At 36.1% G+C, this 22409-nt stretch overlaps 3 protein-coding genes and 1 pseudogene across 3 annotated transcripts; 1 reads left to right on the forward strand and 3 right to left on the reverse strand.

Moving 5' to 3' along the window:
• The first annotated feature begins 7444 nt into the window (after window positions 1-7444).
• On the forward strand, window positions 7445-16038 carry LOC132183724 (S-adenosyl-L-methionine-dependent methyltransferases superfamily protein). The gene is made up of 13 exons (XM_059597120.2): window positions 7445-7737; window positions 7827-7885; window positions 7980-8030; window positions 8188-8323; window positions 9370-9455; window positions 10697-10795; window positions 10906-10959; window positions 12034-12178; window positions 12620-12681; window positions 13169-13256; window positions 14609-14692; window positions 15397-15558; window positions 15690-16038. The coding sequence occupies exons 1-13, from the start codon at window positions 7488-7490 to the stop codon at window positions 15986-15988; spliced, it is 1575 nt and encodes a 524-aa protein (XP_059453103.1). The 5' UTR covers window positions 7445-7487; the 3' UTR covers window positions 15989-16038.
• A 103-nt stretch (window positions 16039-16141) lies between these two features.
• Window positions 16142-17146, reverse strand: LOC132183725 (17.9 kDa class II heat shock protein-like). The gene has a single exon (XM_059597121.2). The coding sequence runs from the start codon at window positions 16896-16898 to the stop codon at window positions 16428-16430; it is 471 nt and encodes a 156-aa protein (XP_059453104.2). The 5' UTR covers window positions 16899-17146; the 3' UTR covers window positions 16142-16427.
• A 555-nt stretch (window positions 17147-17701) lies between these two features.
• On the reverse strand, window positions 17702-18492 carry LOC132185053 (17.9 kDa class II heat shock protein-like; annotated as a pseudogene).
• A 1006-nt stretch (window positions 18493-19498) lies between these two features.
• LOC148584654 (17.9 kDa class II heat shock protein-like) lies at window positions 19499-20410 on the reverse strand. The gene has a single exon (XM_088518203.1). The coding sequence runs from the start codon at window positions 20235-20237 to the stop codon at window positions 19767-19769; it is 471 nt and encodes a 156-aa protein (XP_088374329.1). The 5' UTR covers window positions 20238-20410; the 3' UTR covers window positions 19499-19766.
• Between the last annotated feature and the right edge of the window lie 1999 nt (window positions 20411-22409).

Genomic DNA, 22409 nt, shown 5'->3' on the forward strand with positions numbered 1-22409 from the left:
CAGACGAGCCTCTCTGTGACTCCGAGTGATCCTCTCGTCTGCAATCTCGTCTGGATGGGATTGTGGACAAGCCTCTCTGGACGCTATGAGTTATCTAATTCTACATAAATTCCTACTTATGGTATTGTTATTAAATGCAAACAGATCAATTCTATCAAACCTCTTATGGATAATTCTCTTTTGTAATTAGTCTTCCTTTTGTATTAAGTTATTAACCCTCTTAGTTTATTATCTTATTACATCAATATTAGCTTGTTAGCTTGATGTGATCAACTATAATTGTAACTCTTCTCTATTTTGCGCATTTGCAATGTAATGTTATAAGGTTCTTCCTTAACAATGCCATGGTTTGGAGGTTAGATATTTTGTTTTTTTTTTGATAAAGAGGTTAGATATTTTATATCTACTGCAACTTCTCCACCCACACAAGCAACGTGCCACTCTTCCGACCATCTCTTTTCTCACTGACCCTATCCAGGGGTGGAATTAAGATTGTTTTTGGGGTCCGAACTTTTACACATATATATAATCCCTTTACGTGTGTTCACGTATTTATGTAAAATTAAATTAGCCAAAAAAATATAATAATCAAAGTAAATATTCAAAATATTAATATAACGACATTACAAATACATAATAATATAAACTAATGGCAAAATAAAATATGCATAATTAATAGGGTCTAAGAAAAATGGGTAACTTTTTAGGAATCGGCATTATCTTGAGGGATTTCTTAGAAACAAACCGAACACAATCAGGTGTTAGTCGAATGCTGCAAAACAAAAAATAAATTAGAAGAAGAAATGAAATAACACAATAAAAAAGAAGTTATCTAATTTTTTTTTTTTTAAAAAAAAAAAAAAAAATTAAAGGTGTTGCATTTTAATTAACACATCGACTAAAAAGGAATGAATAGCTCTCACGCTGCCAAATAAATTTCAATAGTACTACACTAATAAATTTTATGCCTACCACTTAAACAAACTAATTAATTTCAATTATTATCTTTTGTTTGTCATTTTTTTTTTGTTTTTTGTTTTTTGTTTTTTCTCTTGTAAAGTCTTTGTGTTGCTAGTTTCTATAAAAAGTTTTTGGGTGCTTCTTAACTAACCAATTCCACTATGGCGTCCTCAAGAGGTAGCTTAATTGGTTGGGCTACGTTTAATAAAGTGGAGGTCTCTAGTTCGAATTTTCCTTTCTTTCTTGTGCGGACATGTCAAAAAAAAAAAAAAAAAAAAAATCCACTATGGTCCAATTTCAAAAAAAAAATTCACTATGGCCCACTACCACCGAAACTGTTGGCAGCTTTCTCTTTTAGAGTATTTTTAGTATGTTAAATGACTATTCTATTAAAAAAGAAGAAGAGATAACCTTGATTAAGAATGAAAGAATGTGAATAAATCAAATTTGGTGTTAATATATATATATATATATATATATATATATATATGTGTGTGTGTGTGTGTGTGCTATCACACTTGGAATAGACACTCCGGGCCTTGTGAATGGTTATTATAAGGCTATTTTGTTCTACATTCTTCAATTTATAATAAAAGCTATTTTTTTTTTCTTCTAATGGAATAGCCTTTCCTCATGCCAAACGTAAAAGCACTCTTTCCATCTCAAGGTTTCTCTCAAGGGCTATGGAGTGGATTACTACAATAAATCGTATTATTTTTTTGCCTTGTTTTTGGTTATTTATATATATATGTCATTGATGGTTTGTCTAAACAAGAAATATTGAATAAAATGAATCACATGTCTATAGTTGCCAATGCTTATGTTACGAATCACAATTTAAGCCAATAAGAAATTATTGATTTGCTTTCTACAGGTTTCTCTGGAACTCTTCAGAATTGGTGAGATAAACACCTCACTGAAGAATCTCGAGAAACAATTACAAAAGATGTCAAGAAAGATGAAGATGGCTTACCAATATTTGATGAGCAACATGGCACTGGTGAACCCGATAGTGTTAACACATTGATTTACACCATCATTAAGCATTTTATTGGAACACCTTCTAACATCACTTCTCGCATTTCTGATTTCCTGAATAATCTTCGTTGTCCTACTATGTCTGATTATAGATGGTATCAATATGTTTTTCTTTCTTGCGTTATGGTTAGATCTGATAGTCAAAAGCCTTAATGGAAAGAAAAATTTATTGATGGATTACCTTCATTATTTGCTCACAAAGTTAAAGATGAACTCATCAACTCTAACACTGGATTAATTGAATATGAAAACTTAACTTATGGCGATTTGTTTTCTACCGTTAAAAAACTTGGTATAAAAATATGCATCGATCAAAAAATGATAAGACAACAGTTGAAAAATAAAAAGAAAGTTAAATATGAAATGGGTAATTTTTGCGAACAATTTGGGTTACCTCCTATGGCTCCCTCCTAGAGAAATAGAAAGAAACCCGATAAAATTTTTAAGAAAAGACCTGCTCCATATTACAATAGTTACAAGAAAAGAAAATTTAATAAACCAATTAAAAAATCTTCAACAGCTAACAAATCCAAAAGGAATAACTCAAAATTTGATAAATATTTTTTCAAAGGAAAATGCTTTAATTGTGGGAAATTAGGACATTTTGCTGATAAGTGTCTTGAACCACCCAAAAATTTGAAGAAAGAAATTAATGCTTTGAAAATATATGACAATAAAAAAGACAGTCTTTTTAGAATCCTACATTTAGAATCCTACAATCAATAAGTTCTTCTGATTCATCTGATTGTGATTTTTTAACAACTTCAAGTGACTTTGATTACCCTTCTACCAGTGAATTTTCTAATAATGATTTTAAAATTGGTTGTAATGATTCTTGCTACAAAAATGTCAAAACTTGCAATGTTCTCACAAAAACTGAAGAACAAGAAAATTTGCTAATTACTTTAATTTCAAAAATTGAAAATCCTGAATTAAAAGAAGACTACCTTAAAAAACTCAAGAATACATTGGTTAAAAATACTAATAAACCTAACAATACAAAAATCTCTCTTGATGAAACTTTGGAACGATTTTCTAAACAAAAATCCAAAGAGATTACTATCTTAGATTTGCAGCATGAGATTAGTAATATCAAGAAAGAAATTGCAGATTTAAAAAATGACCTTTTTACTATTAAATCTGATAATAATGATTTAAAACAACAACTATTAATACTGAAAATCCAAAATTGTTTTCAAGATCACGATTCTGATAATGAAAATGATAAGCAATCTGAGCATTCTGATGAAGCATAATCCAGCAATAAAGTGATTGCCAATGAAGTCAACAATGAAGTCAAGATTATCAGTCTTATTAACAAGATTGTTCCGCCTAAATGGTATTCTAAAGTTCATATTGTCATTGCTCCTGATTATGCCTTTGATACCATTGCTTTGATTGATTCTGGTGCTGATTTAAATTGCATTCAAGAAGGAATAGTGCCTAGCAAATATTTTGAAAAATTTACTAAAAGGTTGAATTCTACCAGTGAAAGCCGTTTGCAAAACAAATATAAATTAAATAGTATACATGTTTGTCAGGGTAATATTTGTTTTAATACTCCTGCTGTTCTTGTTAAAAACATATATGAAAAAGTTATTCTTGGTCTTCCTTTCATTTGTATGCTTTATCATTTTTCTGTTGATGAAACTGGCGTTTCAACTATTAAAATGGGTGTTGAAGTAAAATTTTATTTTGCTAACAAATTTAAAATTGATATTAGCCATTTTAACATTATCTCTGCTAAAACTAAACATTTAAATTTTTTAAAACAATAAGTTAAATACAAAAAGATTGCTGAACAACTTTCTGATAAGTTATTACAATCTAAAATTGCCTTTTTCAATACCCACATCATTGATCTTGTTTGTTCTGATCTTCCTACTGCTTTTTGGCATAGGAAACATAGGAAGAAACACATTGTTTCTTTACCCTACATTAAAAATTTTTCTGAAAATAAAATTCCCACTAAAACCAGACCCATTCAAATGAATGCTGAAACTTTAGATTTTTGCCAAAAAGAGATTGTTGATTTACTTGCCAAAGGTATCATTCGTAAGAGTAAAGCTCCTTGGTCTTGTGCTGCTTTTTATATCATGAAAAATGTTGAAGTCGAAAGGGGAACCCTTAGGCTTGTAATCAATTACAAACCACTCAATGATGTACTAGAATGGATCAGGTACCCCATTCCAGATAGGAAGGATTTAGTTAGTCGTATCCGTGAGGCTATAGTTTTCTCTAAGTTAGATATGAAGTCAGGATTTTGGCAAACCCAAATTGATGATAAAGATAGGAATAAGACTGCTTTTACTACCCTGTTTGGGCATTATGAGTGGAATGTAATGCCTTTTGGTCTAAAGAATGCTCCTAGTGAATTCCAAAATATCATGAATGATATTTTCAATCCTTTCAGTCGCTTTACTATCGTTTACATTGATGATGTTTTGATTTATTCTAAATCTATTGATGAACACTGGAAACATTTGAATTCGTTTCTAGAAACAGTCAAGCACAATGGACTTGTTGTTTATGCTAAAAAGATCAAGCTTTTCCAAACCAAAATTAGATTCCTTGGTTTTGATATTTTTGAAGGTCGGATAAGACCCATTGACAGAGCCATTCAATTTGCCGATAAATTTCCTTATATCATCATTGATAAAAATGAGCTCCAAAGATTCTTAGGTTCTTTAAATTATATTGCAGACTTCTACAAAGATCTTAGAAAACACTGTAAACCTTTGTTCGATCGTTTGCTAAGCAATCCACCCCCCTGGATTGACACTCATACTTCTCTTGTTAGAGAAACTAAAGCCCATGTTAAGGCCTTACCCTGTCTAGGAATTCCTTCGGACAATGCATTCAAAATCGTTGAAACTGATGCTTCTGAAATTGGCTTCGGAGGTATTCTGAAACAAATTGTTTCTCCAGGATCTCCCGAACAAATTGTTCGATTCCATTTTGAATCTTGGAATAAGGCTCAAGCTAACTATAGTACTATTAAGAAAGAAATTATTTCTGTAGTTTTATGCATTACTAAATTTCAATCTGATCTACTAAAACAAAAGTTTTTATTACGCATTGATTGTAAATCTGCTAAATACATTTTGCAAAAGGATGTTGAAAATATTGCATCAAAACAAATTTTCGCCTGATGGCAAGCCATTTTAAGTGTTTTTGATTTTGATATTGAATACATTAAAGGTTCTAATAATTCTATTCCAGATTTTCTCATTTATGAATTTTTGCAGTGCCAGAATGGCAAGCAAAAAGGACAAAGAGAAGATTGAATCCAAGCCTTTGGTTTTGAAACCAAAGATTGCCATTTCTCCTCCAACTACCAATTCATCTATTGCTCTGGCCAATCGTTTCTCAGCCTTCAATCCTGGATCACTGGCCATTTACTCCAGTGCTCTTATTTCAGATTATGACCCTTTTGTCATCACTTCTCAAAAAACCTCTGCTCCTTTCATTAAATACGATAAAACCTCAGCTTATATCATTCTTCCTCATTCTGAATATTTATTTCATATTGAATTAAACCGATCTCACATTAAATTTCCTGCCCAAATTGCTACTTCCTACTTTCCTCCTCAATTTCATTGGATTCCTGAACATCCTCAAAAAACTCTTTCCTATTTTGCCAATATCTTACTCCAGACAAAGTCTGTCCATTTCAAACCTATTTACAGTAAGACTGATCCCCAAAAGCTCATTTATAATAGTGTCTATTTTAATAAAATCATTCTTGAAAAAGATTGGGGAAAACATCTCTCGCAACTCAAAAAATTAGATGATTTTCCAATACTTTTTTGCTATTACGATTATGTCAATGCTTGGTTCAAATTCATGCTCTTCCAAAATTCCAAATTTGACCACTCCTGATTCTTAAGCTTTGATAAAGAATTTGGAGGCATTCTCCCCCTCTGGTTTTCCAACTGGTGGAAAAAATTTGGTCTTATTCATGATATTCTCCCATTAAAAATTGTTGAGGCTTTTAAATCATTTAAAAATCTTTACAGTACTGATGAACATGGGGCCAAGTTTCCCCACACTCTCCATTTTGCTAAAAAATTCAAAATTTCCTGGATCATCAAGTGGCAATATGTTATTTTTGATGACAAGCTTGAACGCCATTGGTATATTAAATGGTGGGATAATTACACACGAACTGATAATATAGTTGATAATGTCAAAGCTCTGGTCCAGTTACCAAAAATTCAAGCTCCTCCAATTCCTAAACAATTAACCATTGACAATCCTGCCCACTTGATAACCCCCAGCACTTTCCTTTCTCCTCCCAAAGAGGCCGCTGCCCTCGCTACTTCTTCTGGTTCTTCCAAGAAAAAATCATCTTCGAAGAAAAAAGAGAATAAGGACATTTTAAAAGTATTACTCAAGTCTCTCGATGACAGCTCTAGTTTTGATGAAGATAAAAAATCTGATGCATCTTCTAAAGCTACATTTAACCCTATGCGAGAATGGTATGAGAATTCTGGTTTTTCTGGTGACAGTCCCGATAATTATTATCCAGGAATTGAAGATTTATAGTTCATTTGCCCTCCTCATGGCACCAATAATTCACATCATTTGCCCTTTAGTGGCACTGTTTACAGATCATTTGCCCTCCTCAGTGACACTGTTTACAGTTCATTTGCCCTCCGTGGCACCGTTCAAATCATTTACCCTCTGTGGCACCATTTACAGTTCATTTGCTCCCCGTGGCACCGTTTACCATTCATTGACATTTGCCAGGTCATCATGGCACAGTTCTACTACAGTCCCTATCGACATTACAGTACTTGCTACAGTGCCTGCCGACACTATAATATTTTCTTTTACTGTTAAATTTTCTTATGTAATTTTATTTACCCGCTGGACTTTGTCTATAAAAGGACAAGTCCCCTTCATTGTAAGGCAAAAGCTTTCAGCCTAAACACTTGAAATTCATCTGCAACCATTCTGCTGCTTTACTTGTAATCCTTTCTGCTTTTGTGTAATCTCACTATTTCTTTGAATTTGTAAGTACTTTTGTTAATCAAATCTTTTAATATCTTTCCATTATTTATTTGTTTTATTTTTCTTTTACCCTTTTATACGCTCTAATTTCGCACTTACTCTGAAAAATCTTGCATCATTTTTATTTTAATTGCATATACCTCCAACATGGATGGTTCTATTGTTTTATTTTCATTTATTTTTAATTAGTTTGTTTCATTTATCTTTTGATATCTCTCCCCTCCTTGGATATATATAACGTAATTATATATACGTAATTATCTGTTACGTACATAAAGACAACGTCGTCGTCTGTTGTTCGCCCGTAATTATCTTGGAATATATATTTGCATGTTAATTCCGTAATTATCTGTTGTTCGCCCGTTTTGTGTTTTGCTGGGTTCTAAAGACAACGTCGTCGTTTAAAACGCAATGAAAAAGCCCAAAACCCCTAAAACCCATTTGTGTCTCTCTTTCTCTTCGAGTTTTGAGTAATGGCGCGTGGCAAGAAGGCGAAGCCTATAACGGCAGCACCGAGAGCGGCGGAGAAACCGGAAACCAAGCGGCTGAGCAACGCCGAGCGGTCGGCTTACTTCTCGAGGAGAGAGGCGGCGAAGGTATTACGAACCGTACTCGAAGGCGACGCCCGGCGCCGAGCCGTCGGCTCCATCAAATCGCTCATTTATCGACCTTCTATCAGGAACAAGAAGGGCACGTTCGCTCTGGTCTGTGAAACACTCAAGCGTAAGTTTCCACCGACCAAACCCCTTAAAAATATTACTCCACTGGTAAATTAGTGCAACTTGATGTGTTGGATTTGGTGTTGCTTTCAGATCTTCCCATTATCAAGGACGTCTTGGAGGCTGCTGGCTTGCTGAAAGGCAAGTGGAAGGTATAATAACAGCACCTTCTTCTCTATGTGGGTTTTGCTTGTAAGCTGACAATAATTCAGTAACGCTAATAATCTGCTGATTCTGTTGCTGTAGAGGCAAGAGGAATTAATTTACATAATCACATATGACATTCTTTTTGGGAAGGTAAGTTCCGCGATTACCCTCTTTCTGTTTTTGTTTTTGGAGCAAATAAACTTCTCATCATATTATCGAAGAGTGCATAGTGTCAACCCAATGTTTGTGCCTCTGCTCTGTCATTTGAATATGTGAGATAATCCTTAACATGGATTCTTGTCTCCAGGCTGTTTCGTTAGTTGGGGATGCCGAGGTGTTTCTCATGCACCGGAAAGATGCTCTACAGGCAGCTTTGGCGCAGCTGTTAGTTAAGAAAAAAGTGAAGACCGCTCAAGATTTGGTCCAACTTTATCAAATACCTGGTGTGTGTGTGTGTGTGTGTGGGCGCACACGTTTACAATTGTTGATTTCATGTAAAGCTTCAAGTAATAGAGATGGAAATTATTTGGCTTCATTCACTATTTGTGTTCTTTTCCCCTTAGCAAAATGAAGAGAGAAGCTTAGCTTTATAACTTGACCATTGAAAACACTCCGCATATGTCATAAAATGCCTGCTTAGGTTTTTGAGAGATAGAATGCGTGTGGTGGGGGGGATGACTGGTGGTGAGAAAGTGGTGGTGGGGGCAGTTGGGGAATTCAGCCATGGGTGGCTGCAGGTGTGGTGCCAGTGATGGACGTTTCTAGTGTAAAAGAAGAGGGGTTCTTTAAATCTATATATATATATATATATATATATATATATATATATATATATATAGAGAGAGAGAGAGAGAGAGAGAGAGAGAGAGAGAGAGAGAGCTGCAGGTGTGGTGCCAGTGTTGGAGGTTTCTAGTGTAAAAGAAGAGGGGTTCTTTAAATCTATATATATATATATATAGAGAGAGAGAGAGAGAGAGAGAGAGAGAGAGAGAGAGAGCTGCAGGTGTGGTGCCAGTGATGGAGGTTTCTAGTGTAAAAGGAGAGGGGTTCTTTAAATCTCTCTCTCTCTATATATATATATATATAGAGAGAGAGAGAGAGAGAGAGAGAGAGGCTGAAAATGGTTTCTGCCTTTTGAAAGCAGAACCCATTTGCTGCCCTTTAGCCTTAGTTTTCCTTTGACCAGGAAATTGTTTTCCCATTAACTTCCATTTTCAGGCTGAGCCAAACATCAGAAAATGTGATAAATACTTTTGCGAAAACATTATACATCAAAACAGTCTTACCTTCGATTCGTCCGTAACCCCCCCCCCCCCCCCCCCACTCCACATTTTCAGTCTTACTAGATTATATGTCTCCCCCCCCCTACTCCACATTTTCAGTCTTACTAGATTATTTGTCTCTATTGATTTTAGGCATGGAGATGCCATATTAGTTTTTGCCTTGTAAAACGCAATGTCTAAACCCGGTTTTCTAATTTATGATGCAGAAGTTTCAAAACCTCGTCATGTTCGTGTAAATACTCTGAAAATGGATGTTGATTCTGCCTTACTCGAATTAGGGCGAGGATACATGGTACTTTCAGCAAACTTTTTGAACTTTTGTGGAATATGATTTAGAATATGTTTTTCATTTATGAACTAATCTTACAGTGAAGTGAAGAAAATATCTGGGGATACCATCAGCTACAGAAATATTTGGAACTAACAATGATGACCTTGTTTATTGCTGCTTGTTCAATGCAATAATACTTGGAGAAAGTCTCATAACATTCCTTTAGTCTTAGCCTTTCTAAAATTTTCTCTTTATCTCATAGAGCTTGGTACACCACTAGAGAGAAAAAAAAGTGACTGTTAGGCAAAATATTTAAAAACTCTTTTCACTTTTCAAACACTGGAAAACATTTTTCAGTTACCAAGCGGATTTTCAGATGTGGTTTCCACCACTAACACTTTTTCAAAACAAAATATAGAACACTTATAAAAAAAAAAAAAAAAAAAAAACACCAAACACAAAACATTTCTTAAAAAACAAAACACAACACACTTTTACCCCTAGTTGGGAATGTTTTGATAATATATGTTCATTTTTCAGGAAAGGAGTATTGTTACCCATAAAAAAAATTAAAAATATTAAAAAAGTGGAGGCCGCCCCCATTTCCACCTCCGATGTCCACCCTCATTTGCCCGCGTAGGGGAGAGGGCAGAGATCCATCCCCTCAAGGTGCGGGGATAGATCATCCACCCTCTGCGAGCCTCTCGCAAAGGAGGAGAGGGGAAGACCCACCTCCCCCACTCTAGTGAATGGGTGGCAACTGCCATCCGTGAGGTCAGGCTCAGACAATTTTTCTTTTGGTTTTGTTTCTTTTATCTTTTGAAAACATTTCTTAGTTTTTTGCTTTTGAGAAGCACTTTTTAGTTTATCAAACAAAATTTCTTTTGTGGACCCTACAAATTTCAAATGTGACCTCCACCGAAAACACTTCTCAATTTTTTTGTTTTCTCAAAACCCAAAACTGTTTTTTTTTAAAAAAGAAAAATACTTTTCATCTTTTCACTGTTTGACTCATAAATGAGGAGAAAAAAATGAGAGTAGAGAGTGCATGTGAAATTATTTTACTCAGGCCTGCAAAAGTTGTCTCAGAAGTGATGTCACTTGGGGAGGAAGTTAGTATAAGGAGGAAAGGCAAAAAAACTTCATCATATTCTTTTGGTGAAATTGAGCCAGAGCATATACTTTGTTAATATTGTTGGCATTGTTCCTTTTCCAGAGTTGACTGGTTCGTTTTTCTTTCTTGTCTATTTTGTGTGAAATAGGTTCAAAAGGATAACTTGGTTCCTGACTTGTTGATACTCCCACCAGGTGCTGACTTACATAACCATCCTCTAGTCATGAATGGAAGTGTTTTTATGCAAGTAAGATTAGCTTGTTTTCCCTTGAAAAATTACCATGACTTGGTAGTGATAGTAGTTTAAACTTTAGTATGTCTTCTGTTTGACTGATATTATGGTCTTCTTTTGCATAGGGGAAGGCAAGTTCTATGGTGGCAGCAGCTCTTGATCCTAAACCCGGATGGGAGGTGAGTAATGCTTATCTCATTTCTATTGGTGATTGAGTTTTTTCACTTGAGGAAAGCAGTTATCTCATCTTTCTCATACTCCTAGTTTTAATATTGTTATCTCATCCATCATTGACATTTCACATTCTCATTAGGAACCTACAATTTCAGTTGTACTTTACATTTTTTTTTCCTTTTCTTTTTTAATTGAGAAGCCAGGAAATATCTATTCGTATTTAAGCACATGATTTGAAAACGTTGCTTATCTTGAGAAAGCTAGACAACTTTATCATTTAGAGTGGATTGGTTAAAGCTATTTACTAGGGTTGTAATCGAACATTTCATCTAATTTTGTTTTGAACACGAGTTGAGCTTGAACTTATCACCGAGCTAGATAACATGTTCAAACTCGTTTTATTTATTTTTTTTGAACAAACTCAATTTTGTTCAAAAGCTGTTCAATTAACTTATTAATTCATTATATAAGGTAAGCACTGTTATTGTTTATATTTTTTCATAAATCCATGCTAATACTTAGTTAATTATTGTTAAGATTTTATCATTCGGGTTAGTTAGATAAATTAATTTTTATATATAAACATATAAAATTAACTTGACATAGAAATCATATATAGTTTTTTTTAATCATGAAATAGTCTGTTTATATTATATCTTATAGCCTCCTGGGTATGAGGATAAACTGCTTAGCCCGTCAGGAGTGAAAGCTCTTGGATTACTTGGTAACTGATTCTGGCGGGTGGGGTTAGTTACCCATAGGAGTTTGATTAACGGTGAGGATTGTTGTACAGTATGCGTTTGCGAAGTGCAATTAATCTGAGTAAAGTTCTCCTACGTTATCAAATATATATATATATATATATATATATATATATATATATATATAATCCCGACCAATTAGATTCTTAAATAATACAATCTCGAGTTTATGAATGTTTTACAATATATATATATATATATACACACACACATATATGCATGGTTTGCCAATGCTTTTAGCTTTGGGATTGAGATATATGAGATTTCTTTTGATTATTAATTTTGTTAGTCAATGCTCTGTTTATATCTTCTTTGAAGGTTCTTGATGCATGCGCTGCCCCAGGAAACAAAACTGTCCACCTAGCTGCTCTTATGAGAGGAAAGGGGAAGATTATAGCGTGTGAGCTGAATAAGGAAAGGGTTAATCGTCTAAAAGAGACTATTAGCCTCTCTGGTGCCACTAGTATCCTTCCTATAATTTTTCTAATCTCTTAAATGTCATCCTTATTATTTTTTTTATTTATTTTTGATGAATAAAATATCAACAAATGGCCCATGCAGGTCTCGAACCTGTGACCTTTGTGTTATTAGCATGAGGCTCTACCCAACTGAGCACGAGGCTCTAACTAACTGAGCTAATATGCCGGCTGCATCCTTTTTATTTTATTTATTGCCACACATCTTTTCCATTTCGTGATTGTTTAATAATCAGCAATCTACCTATTGCTATACTTAGGAAACAAAAATCTACCTATTGCTATGTCTATTTGTGATCCTTGATATTCATGTCTTATATGCTATTCTACTTTGTTTATACTTTTTTCTGGGTGGTTTCTGATCCACTCCCACATGTCTACCTATAGTTTGTCATGAAACGGCATTTTAAGCTTAACCTGGTTTCCAGATATCAAAGTTCTGCATGGAGATTTCTTAAAATTCAACCCAAAAGATCCGTCATTCTCCAAGGTAAAGCAGAATGTGCTGTCTTTTCACTTTTATGGTCTTTGTGTTCTACATGACCTATTGTGGATATGTGAATATAAGTTTTGCCCCCAGTATTCACCTTTAGTCATTTGAATTGCCTTCTCAAATCAACCTTTAGATATAATAGTCTTGGTTATAACCCAAACATGGGGACCGGACCAGTCATTCAACAGAAGTTTGTGCCATCAACAAACACTGTAACTGGGTTGGAAACCCAACAATTTGGTTAAGCATAGTTATTTGGCTTATGCTTTATCCCAAAAGAGCAGTTTGGAGTCTGAAAAAGTCGGTACATGTTACTGCTTTATTATTGGTTTTCACTTCTAATGGTCAGTTGGGTTTTTATTACAAAATACAAAAAATCTGGCCTCCTTTCTTTCTGAAATTCCCCAAAGCCCCTTGACTGATCTATCAGATCTCACTGTATTCTGTGTATGGTTTACACTTACAAGCTAATTCAACTCCACAGTTCAATGCTATTCTTTTGGATCCTTCATGCTCTGGCTCTGGGACAGCCTCTTCGAGATTGGACCATCTGCTCCCATCTTATGCTACGGGTAAGTTTTTAGCTTCTCTCTGTATTTTTATATTGTGATGCATAAACCTTTAACAGACTGTTGTTGTAGGTCAGGAGATTCCTTTATGTAAAACTTGATATATTTTATGTAAGGTGCTAATAGTAATGGCCTTTAAAAAGTCATTCTAATAGTGAACGATAAAACTTCTTGGTGCCCTTATCCAAGCAATCAGGACTTAATGTTGCTTTTGTGTGAGCCAAGATAAAAGGCTTAGTATCTTTTGGAGCTCAATTGGCCTATCCCTGTGAGAGTCAAGATAAAAGGCCTAGTATCTTTTGGAGTTCAGTTGGCCCGATCCCCACCAAATTTGCTTCATATTTCTTACCTAATCCCTCTCCTTATGACACAGGACCAGGGCGAGAGAGAGAGAGAGAGAGAGAGAGATTTGGGCTGCGGTCAGGGGCATGTTGCTCACTTTTGGACTTTCTGCAAGCTGACCATCGTTGACGACTCTTATGGTCAGGGTCACCCAATGAAGCCTCACTGAATCCACATGGTCCACAACTTCATTGTCCACTACACCCTTCACTGTTGGTGAGGATTGCCCCGTGTTGATCTCACTCATACATTTATTATTTATAGAAGGAATACGATACAAGATCAAACGTAGCTAACCATATCTATCAAAGATAAACACAACACAACAAACCTTGATAAGATAAACTACCGCCAAACACTTAGATAAAAAACTATCACAACTAGATGAAAGAGAAAAATACTCTTTAACACTTTCCCTCATGTTGGAGATTATTATATAATACCAACTTTAAGCAAATAAATGCAACTCGTCCATGACCAAGAGTTTTGGTGAATAAATTTGCTAATTGATTTTCTAACTTTGCGTAGGGATTAATAATCTCTTTATTATTAAACATGTCACGAATCAAATGATAACCCACTTCTACTGAACCAGACTTGGTTTCCATATGAAACACCAAACCCATTCAGCACTGAGAAGAAAAATCAACAATTGAGTGACTACAACCAACATTGGCATTCATAGGATATTCCTTTCTTTGTGGGAATAATGATTTTAAAATGTTTTCTCATATTTTCTCCTTCAGATGTTATCTCATGGAAATAAAAAGGAAATGCAGAACAATATTTATATTTTATGCCCCATTTTTTTGCTTGCTGCACTCCACTTTGTTTGTTAGAGAATATATAATGAGTACCATCCGATAAGGATGAAAAGATAATGCTTTCTATTTCAGTAGTGCACTAGAGAAAACAAAGTCATATTTATTGCTTGATTTTAAAAATCAGGAGCACACTGCTACACTCCGTTTTTTGAATCATAACTCCCCTTTTTTTTCTTTTAATTTCCATAGGTCGTGGTGCTGATGTTATGGACACCGAAAGATTGAACAAACTTGCGGCCTTCCAGAGAAAAGCTCTCACACATGCCCTGTCTTGTAAGTTTGTTCTCTGTGCTGGGAAGCTATAAAGTGTTTTCCTTTTCTCTTGTTTCTTTTTTCCCCAAAGTTCGGTCATTAGATCAGTATAATGATGATCATAAGAACTTGTTTAACCACAAATCTGTGTCCTTCCCTTAATCAAACCGTCCACAGAAAGCAACTCTCACTTGGTAATAAGACTATTGAGATCGGAGGAACTTCTGCATAATGATGAGTTCTGTTTGCCACGAGTTTCCTACATTTCCATTGTAAAATGCAGTGTTTAAACATAAATCTCTGGTTTCTTGGACTGAACTTGCAAATGGACCGGATAATCTGACAAGGTTTTATGAAGAAAATTATATTTTTAAATTTGATCTTCAAATATTCAGTAAATCTTGTATTCTTTGAATATTCATAGAAGGCTTAGATTATTTAATGCATAAATCATCTTTAAAAGTAAATGAACTATATTGTACTAATGCATCTTTTGTTTGTTTCATTCAAATATAGTAAATGCTTTCCAATTAAACCAGTTGAACAGGTGCCTTTTCTGGTTAGCTTGTTACAGGTAGACATGAGCAAAATGTTGGGTTGAGTTTAGACGACCGAAATCTTTTGAATCTTCATACAGTCTTTCTTTTTTCTTTCCTCCGTTCAATAGCACTTTGAAATGTTTCTGTAAAAGGGCATTATATGAAGACGAGTAATCTGTTGCGCAGTTGTTGCAGTGGAGAGAGTGGTGTACAGCACATGCTCCATTCACCAAATTGAAAATGAAGATGTTATCAGTTCTGTTCTTCCTCTTGCTGCCTCCTATGGCTTTCAACTTTCAACTCCCTTCCCCGGGTGGCGGCGCCGTGGCCTCCCAGTCTTTGAAGGCTGTAAGTGCCACTCCGCTCCCTAGAAAGCAACTTGTGAAGTTTCCAGAAAATGAATTCTGATAGCATTTTTGGTAAAAAAGAAACTAAAAAAGCAACCCATATATCTATATGCTTGTTTCTTTTTTGTGCAGCACAACATTTACTTCGGACAGATCCTGTTGAGGATGGAGAAGGCTTCTTCATTGCTTTGTTCACCAAGAGCAACGCCGTCAATTACCCAGAAAAGCAAGCAACCTGCAACAACACTCCCACAGCTCTCCTCCCTAACCGATTACAAAACGTGAAGAAAAAGTTTGTAATATCGTGTACCCGTACTAAATTGTTCCAGACATGGTTGCATACAAAACAGAGTAGGCGGAAGCGGCCAAAAACATTTTTGGAAGCGAATGATTTGAATGAATCGCAAAGCACCGAATGCTTTACGATTTGAATTCTATTTTTTTTTTTTTCTTTTTCACCAAAATGAAGAATTTTCTCCTACGGAGCATTCTCAGTGAACTGGTTAATTCTTTAGTTAAAATTTGGCTAGAAAAGTAGAATTATCTTGTGAGCAGTTCAGGCAACCACGTTCAGAAGAAAGAGATCAGAAATTACTTGCTAGAAATAGATGAATAGTTCTTTATCAGAGAAATCGGTAGAGAACGCAACGCAGTCCGTTTCATTCTTGTCGACATTACAAAGAAAACAGGGGGAAGAGATCTGAATAGCTCCAGCTCTCTGATATTATAATATCATCTACTTCATTCGTAACAACCATAACACACCACACTGAAAACGAAAAACAGAGCACACGCAACAACACTGAAAATGCTAATTAATTATTCCCATAATCCACCAAAATCCATATCACGGTGGCACTAATCCATTCTTCAACCAATCTTGACTTCGATGGTCTTGGGCTTCTTGGGCTGCGGAGGAGGCAGCTTCTGCACAGTGACAGTCAGCACGCCGTCCTGGCAAACCGCAGAGATGGCGTCGGTGTTGGCATTCTCCGGCAGCGAGAACTTCCTCATCAACTTACCGACCCTCCTCTCCATCCTCACGTACTTGGCCCCCTCTTTCTCCTCCTCCCTCTTCCTCTCGCCGCTTATCACGAGCATATTGTCGTCCTCCACCTGCACCTTGATATCCCCGGACTTGAGCCCCGGCATGTCGATGACGAAGACGTAGGAGTTCGGGTACTCCTTCACGTCGGCCGGAGTGGCCGCCATCGCCTTGGCGTCGCGCACGTATGAGCGGGTCGGGGCGTGGGAGGACTTGTCGCCGTCGTCGGCCAGGTCGATCATGTGCTGCAGGGTGGAGAACAATGGAGAATCCAGGTTAACGACTCTGAAATCCATTTTCCTCTTCTTGCTCGGATCAATCTTTGTCAAGGGAAATTGGTGTTTTCACCGAGAGATGAAATGCAGACAGCTGTTAGATGCTTATGAGTGCTCAATTGTATTGCTATGGAAGAGAAGGGGAGAGGTTGTGGGCATTTATAGTTGTGGGAGGAAAGGGAGCGGTGTGGATAGAAAAGGAATGTTCTAGAGGGACCTTGGAGACAGAGAAAGCTTCCAGGAGGTTCGACAACATAGTCCTTACTTCTTACACGAGCCCAGAATGTTGTGGAAGGTTTTACAAAGTTTATTGATACTCTGGAAAGAATGGGTCATTTTCAACTTTCCTTTTTAAAGTTTTTATTTTTTATTTTTATTTTATTTTTTATTCTAAAATACCTAGTAAAAAAATGCAACTCTATATTTTAAATTTTATTTTTTTATACGGATTAATAAACTTTTTATTTTATTTTATATTTACTTTAAAATATTCTTTGTTATTCTTTTAAAATTATATTTTATTTCTCAGAGAAAGGAATGGTGAATAACAAGAAGTTACTATTTATAAGACCAAATGTATTTTAGCTCAGCTCTAACTAATCTCCAAGAGGTGTAAAGGGAGCAATATTAAAAATTTTTAAAATACATACTATATATAATATTAAAAGTCTATTTTGCATCTTGTCTTTTAGTCAAAATTTAATAGTAATTAATTACAAACCCAACGATAATACTAAAAGATGACACCAAAAAAAAAAAAAACACACACATAAAAAAATAACTTTTAGCATTAATTACGATACTATAAAAAAAGTTAGGTAAAAGGCACACATAGACACATGCAATATTCTTGAGTTAAAATAGAGTAATTAGAAGAGTTGACACTTACTTGAAAAGTTCACTCTCAAGAGACAAACAAACAAAAGGCCATATAAGACTACCTTCAAAAACAAAGGGATACTCCCCCTTAAGCACAGACACATAGGGACACAAGTGACACACGCTACACACAAACAAAAGGGATCGACAACAACAACGTTAACGCACATGCTCTCTTTAGGCAACTTGGACCTCAATTGTCTTCGACTTCTTCGGCTCCGGGGGCGGCTTCTTCGCCACCGTCACCGACAACACCCCGTCCTGATACACCGCCGATATCTTCTCGCAGTCGGCATTCTCCGGCAACGCAAACTTCTTCAAGTACTTGCCCAGCCTCCTCTCCATTTTTATGTACCTGACGCCTTGATCCTTCTCTTTCTCTCTCCTCCTCTCTCCGCTCACAACCAACATGTTGTCCTCCTCCAAGTGGACCTTGATTTGGTCCGACTTCAGCCCCGGCATATCTACGACGAAAACATACGAGTCCGGTAACTCCTTCATATCGGCCGGCGTGGCCGTCATGGCCTTGGCGTCACGGACGTAGGCGCGCGAAGGGCGTGGTGGAACGACTTGTCGGTCTCGTCGGTGAAATCCAGGAGCTCGTGGAGGGTGTCCACGACGGCTCGAAACCCATCACCCTTAGGTCCATTTTCTTCTCTAGAATTGAAAGAAAGTTTTGACGACAAAATATTTTCGATTTGTTTGCTCTTAATTTATGGGATGATGATGAATCTGTGAGGAGTGGGTTGGTTTATATAGCGGTGAGGTGATGACTCAAAAATGCGAAGCGGTTTCGGTTTGGAACGCCTACATGCGCTAAAAGTATTCGGTGTCGACGTTTGTCCTCACGCCTCCAACGTGGCTGTCCACGAGGAGGTTCTGGTTCCACCTGGCTTTTTTCTCGTGTTTTTTTGTAAAACTACCGAAACGGACGTGGCAATCCTAGGAAAATCGTATGCATGTTTCGTGCAATGATATCTTTCTTCTTTTTTTTTTTTGCCGTACGGTCTGAATTTATTTTCCGTGGCTTCTTCTGCTACAATACATTGAATATATGCCTCGACGAAGTATGGTGCCATTTACTGTGAATTTATCCTTTTCAAACAAAAATTTCGAGGGTCAAAAGACTGTACATCATGAAAGAAACTAATAATGCAAAGAGAGGATGGCCGGAAACTAGTTGAAGTTGGTGGCGGTCAAGGAAGGTGAGTAAAAAAAGAAAAAAAACTAAAAGAACAACCCATATGTCTCAATATGCTTGTTTCTTTTTTGTACAGAACAAGATTTACTTCGGACAGATCCTGTTGAGGATGGAGAAGGCTTCTTCATTGCTTTGTTCACCAAGAACAACACCGTCAATTACTCAGAAAAGCAAGCGACCTGCAAAATCACTCCCAGAGCTCTCCGCCATAACAGATTACAAAACGTGAAGAAAAAATTTGTAATATCGTGTTCCCGTACAAAATTGTTCCAGACGGGGTTGCATGCAAAACAGAGTAGGCGTAGGCGGCCAAACACATTTTTGGAAGCGAGTGGTTTGAATGAATCGCAAAGCACCGAATGCTTTAGGATTTGAATTCTATTTTTTCTTTTACACCAAAATGAAGAATTTTCTCTTACCGGAGCATTCTCAGTGAACTGGTTAATTCTTTAGTTCAAATTTGGCTAGAAAAGTAGATTTATCCTGTGAGCAGTTTAGGCAGCCACATTCAGAAGAAAGAGATCAGAAATTACTTGCTGGAAATGGATGAATAGTTCTTTATGAGAGAAATCGGTTAAGAACGCAACGCAATCCGTTTCATTCTTGTCGACATTACAAAGAAAACAGGGGAGAAGAGATCTGAATAGCTCCAGCTCTCTGATATTATAATATCATCTGCTTCATTCATAACAACCATAACATACCACACTGAAAACCAAAAACAGAGCACACGCAACAACACTGAAAATGCTAATTAATTATTCTTATAATCCACCAAAATCCATATCACGGTGGCACTAATCCATTCTTCATCCAATCTTAACTTCGATGGTCTTGGGCTTCTTGGGCTCCGGAGGAGGCAGCTTCTGCACAGTGACAGTCAGCACGCCGTCCTGGCAAACCGCAGAGATGGCGTCCGTGTTGGCATTCTCCGGCAGCGAAAACTTCCTCATCAACTTACCGACCCTCCTCTCCATCCTCACGTACTTGGCCCCCTCTTCCTCCTCCTCCCTCTTCCTCTCGCCGCTTATCACGAGCACATTGTCGTCCTGCACCTGCACCTTGATATCCCCGGACTTGAGCCCCGGCATGTCGATGATGAAGACATAGGAGTTCGGGTACTCCTTCACGTCAGCCGGAGTGGCCGCCATCGCCTTGGCGTCGCGCACGTATGAGCGGGTCGGGGCGTGGGTGGACTTGTCGCCGTCGTCGGCCAGGTCGATCATGTGCTGCAGCGTGGAGAACAGTGGGGAATCCAGGTTAACGACTCTGAAATCCATTTTCCTCTTCTTGCTCTGACCAATCTTTGTCAAGGGAAGTAGGTTTTCTCACCGAGAAATGAAATGCAGACAGCTGTTAGATGCTTGTGAGTGCTCAATTGTATTGCTATGGAAGAGAAAGGGAGAGGTTGTGGGCATTTATAGTTGTGGGAGGAAAGGGAACAGAGTGGGTAGAAAAGGAATGTTCTAGAGGGACCTTGGAGACAAAGAAAGCTTCCAGGAGGTTCGACAACATGGTCCATACTTCTTACACGAGTCCAGAATGTTGTGGAAGGTTTTACCAAGTTTCCTGGTCATTTTCAACTTTCCTTTTTACAGTTTTTTTTTTTTTTTTTTTAATATATGCTGCAATAAAAACTAAAATACCTAGTAAAAAAATGTAACGCTCTATTTTAAATTTATTTTTTTATACGGACTTTAATAAATTTTTTATTTTATTTTATTTTATATTTACTTTAAAATATTCTTGTTATTTTTTAAAAAATTATATTTTATATCTCAGAGAAAGGAATGGTGAATAACAAGAAGTTACTATTAACCACATGTATTTTAGCTCAACTCTAACCAATCTCAGGTAATCTCCAAGAGGTGTAAAGGGAGCAATATTAGTTAAATTTGGCCAACATTGACAATTTAGTTAGTCTGTTGAACATTCATATATCTTATTTGATTAAGTGCTTAATTGCTAAACCAAAAAACAAATGGGTGGTTGGCTAATCTAAGAGGATTGAGTTTCAATTCGGGGTAACTATCTTACCCGAAGTGAATAAAGATTTATAACAATTATCCATCTCAATTGTTTCGAATTAAAAGAACATATAAAACCCACCTGCCAAATAGGTAATTGAAACTTAAAATTTATTTAAACAAATAAGTCTCACATCAGTCTCGTAAAGTCTCTCGTATTGAGGTCTACTAACCCTTTAAACAAATAATTATTGTAAATTCTTGTCCACTGCACGGACCCTCTTTCCGTGGTGAGCATTATCATTTGGGCTTGGAAGTGGGAACAACCCATCATAGTTTATTATTATTATTATTATTATTATTATTAATTCAAAGGGGAAGAAGGAACAGAAAAATTACAAAGAAATAAGCAGAAAATGGGTCGGGAACCCAAACAACAACCCCAAAACAACCAGAAAACAACCCAGCTAACAAAGAACCAAGTAACTAGCGAGAATGGGTCAATAAATTGACCCGGCCCATTAAGAGAACCAAGCGGCCACTGAGGGTTACAACTGAGAGCAACGCAAAAGCCTTCAAAAGGAAAATTTCCAACAATCTTGTAAGAAGAACCATAACCAACCAGGCACTGAGAAAGGCTGAATCAAAGCCGCCAACAAGCAGCCCATCGTAGTTACCAATTCACTAGATTGAGCAATTTGAGCTGGATTGTCTTTGGATAAAAAATGATGTCCTTGTTTGTTAAAGGACATCAACTTTGCAAGGCATTGTTCATAATAAAAATTGGTATAGAAAAGTAAAAAAATAGTATTAAAAGTGGAAAAATTTTATTTTGTAGTGGTTTTTTTTATTTTAATAGTAGTAAAAAGTAAATGATATAATATAAGAGCATTCCTTGTAGCCTCACCAAAACCATTTTTTGGTTATTTTGGTGAGACAATTTAACCAAAATAGTATAAATGTCCACTTTTCAGCCAAAACAAAAAAAAACAAAAAAAGTAGTTAGGTGAACAGTATTCACCAAATTTAAAAATTACTATTCACTCAATTAAACAATTCATTTCCCTCTCTTTTTGCTTTTCGTTTCTCTCTTCCTTTAATAATTAAAAAAAAAAAAAAACAAATCTTTGCAAAAGAATATTTAAATTTTAAATGAAATAGTGAAAATGAATTGTTAAAATAGTAAGGCTGCTAAGGTATTATAAAAAAATGAGTTGTTAAAATAACTAAAAGTGTACTTTTGGTTATTTTGGTGAGTAAAATTTGGTGAGGCTGCTAGAAATGTTTTAAAAAGTAAATGATGTGATATAAAAGTGAGTATTTTGATGTTGATTTTTTTTAAAAAAAATGAAGTGAATATTGTGCGGAAGTGTAGTGTTGTTTAACAAACAATACCGATATATAGTACTGATCCACATAAGTAAATCAGCAAAGTCAGCCTTTAAAAAAATTTAAAAATACATCCTATATATAATATTATAAGTC

This window comes from Corylus avellana, chromosome 7 (genome assembly GCF_965113065.1).
Source record: "Corylus avellana chromosome 7, dhCorAvel1.hap1.2, whole genome shotgun sequence".
NCBI lineage: Eukaryota > Viridiplantae > Streptophyta > Magnoliopsida > Fagales > Betulaceae > Corylus > Corylus avellana.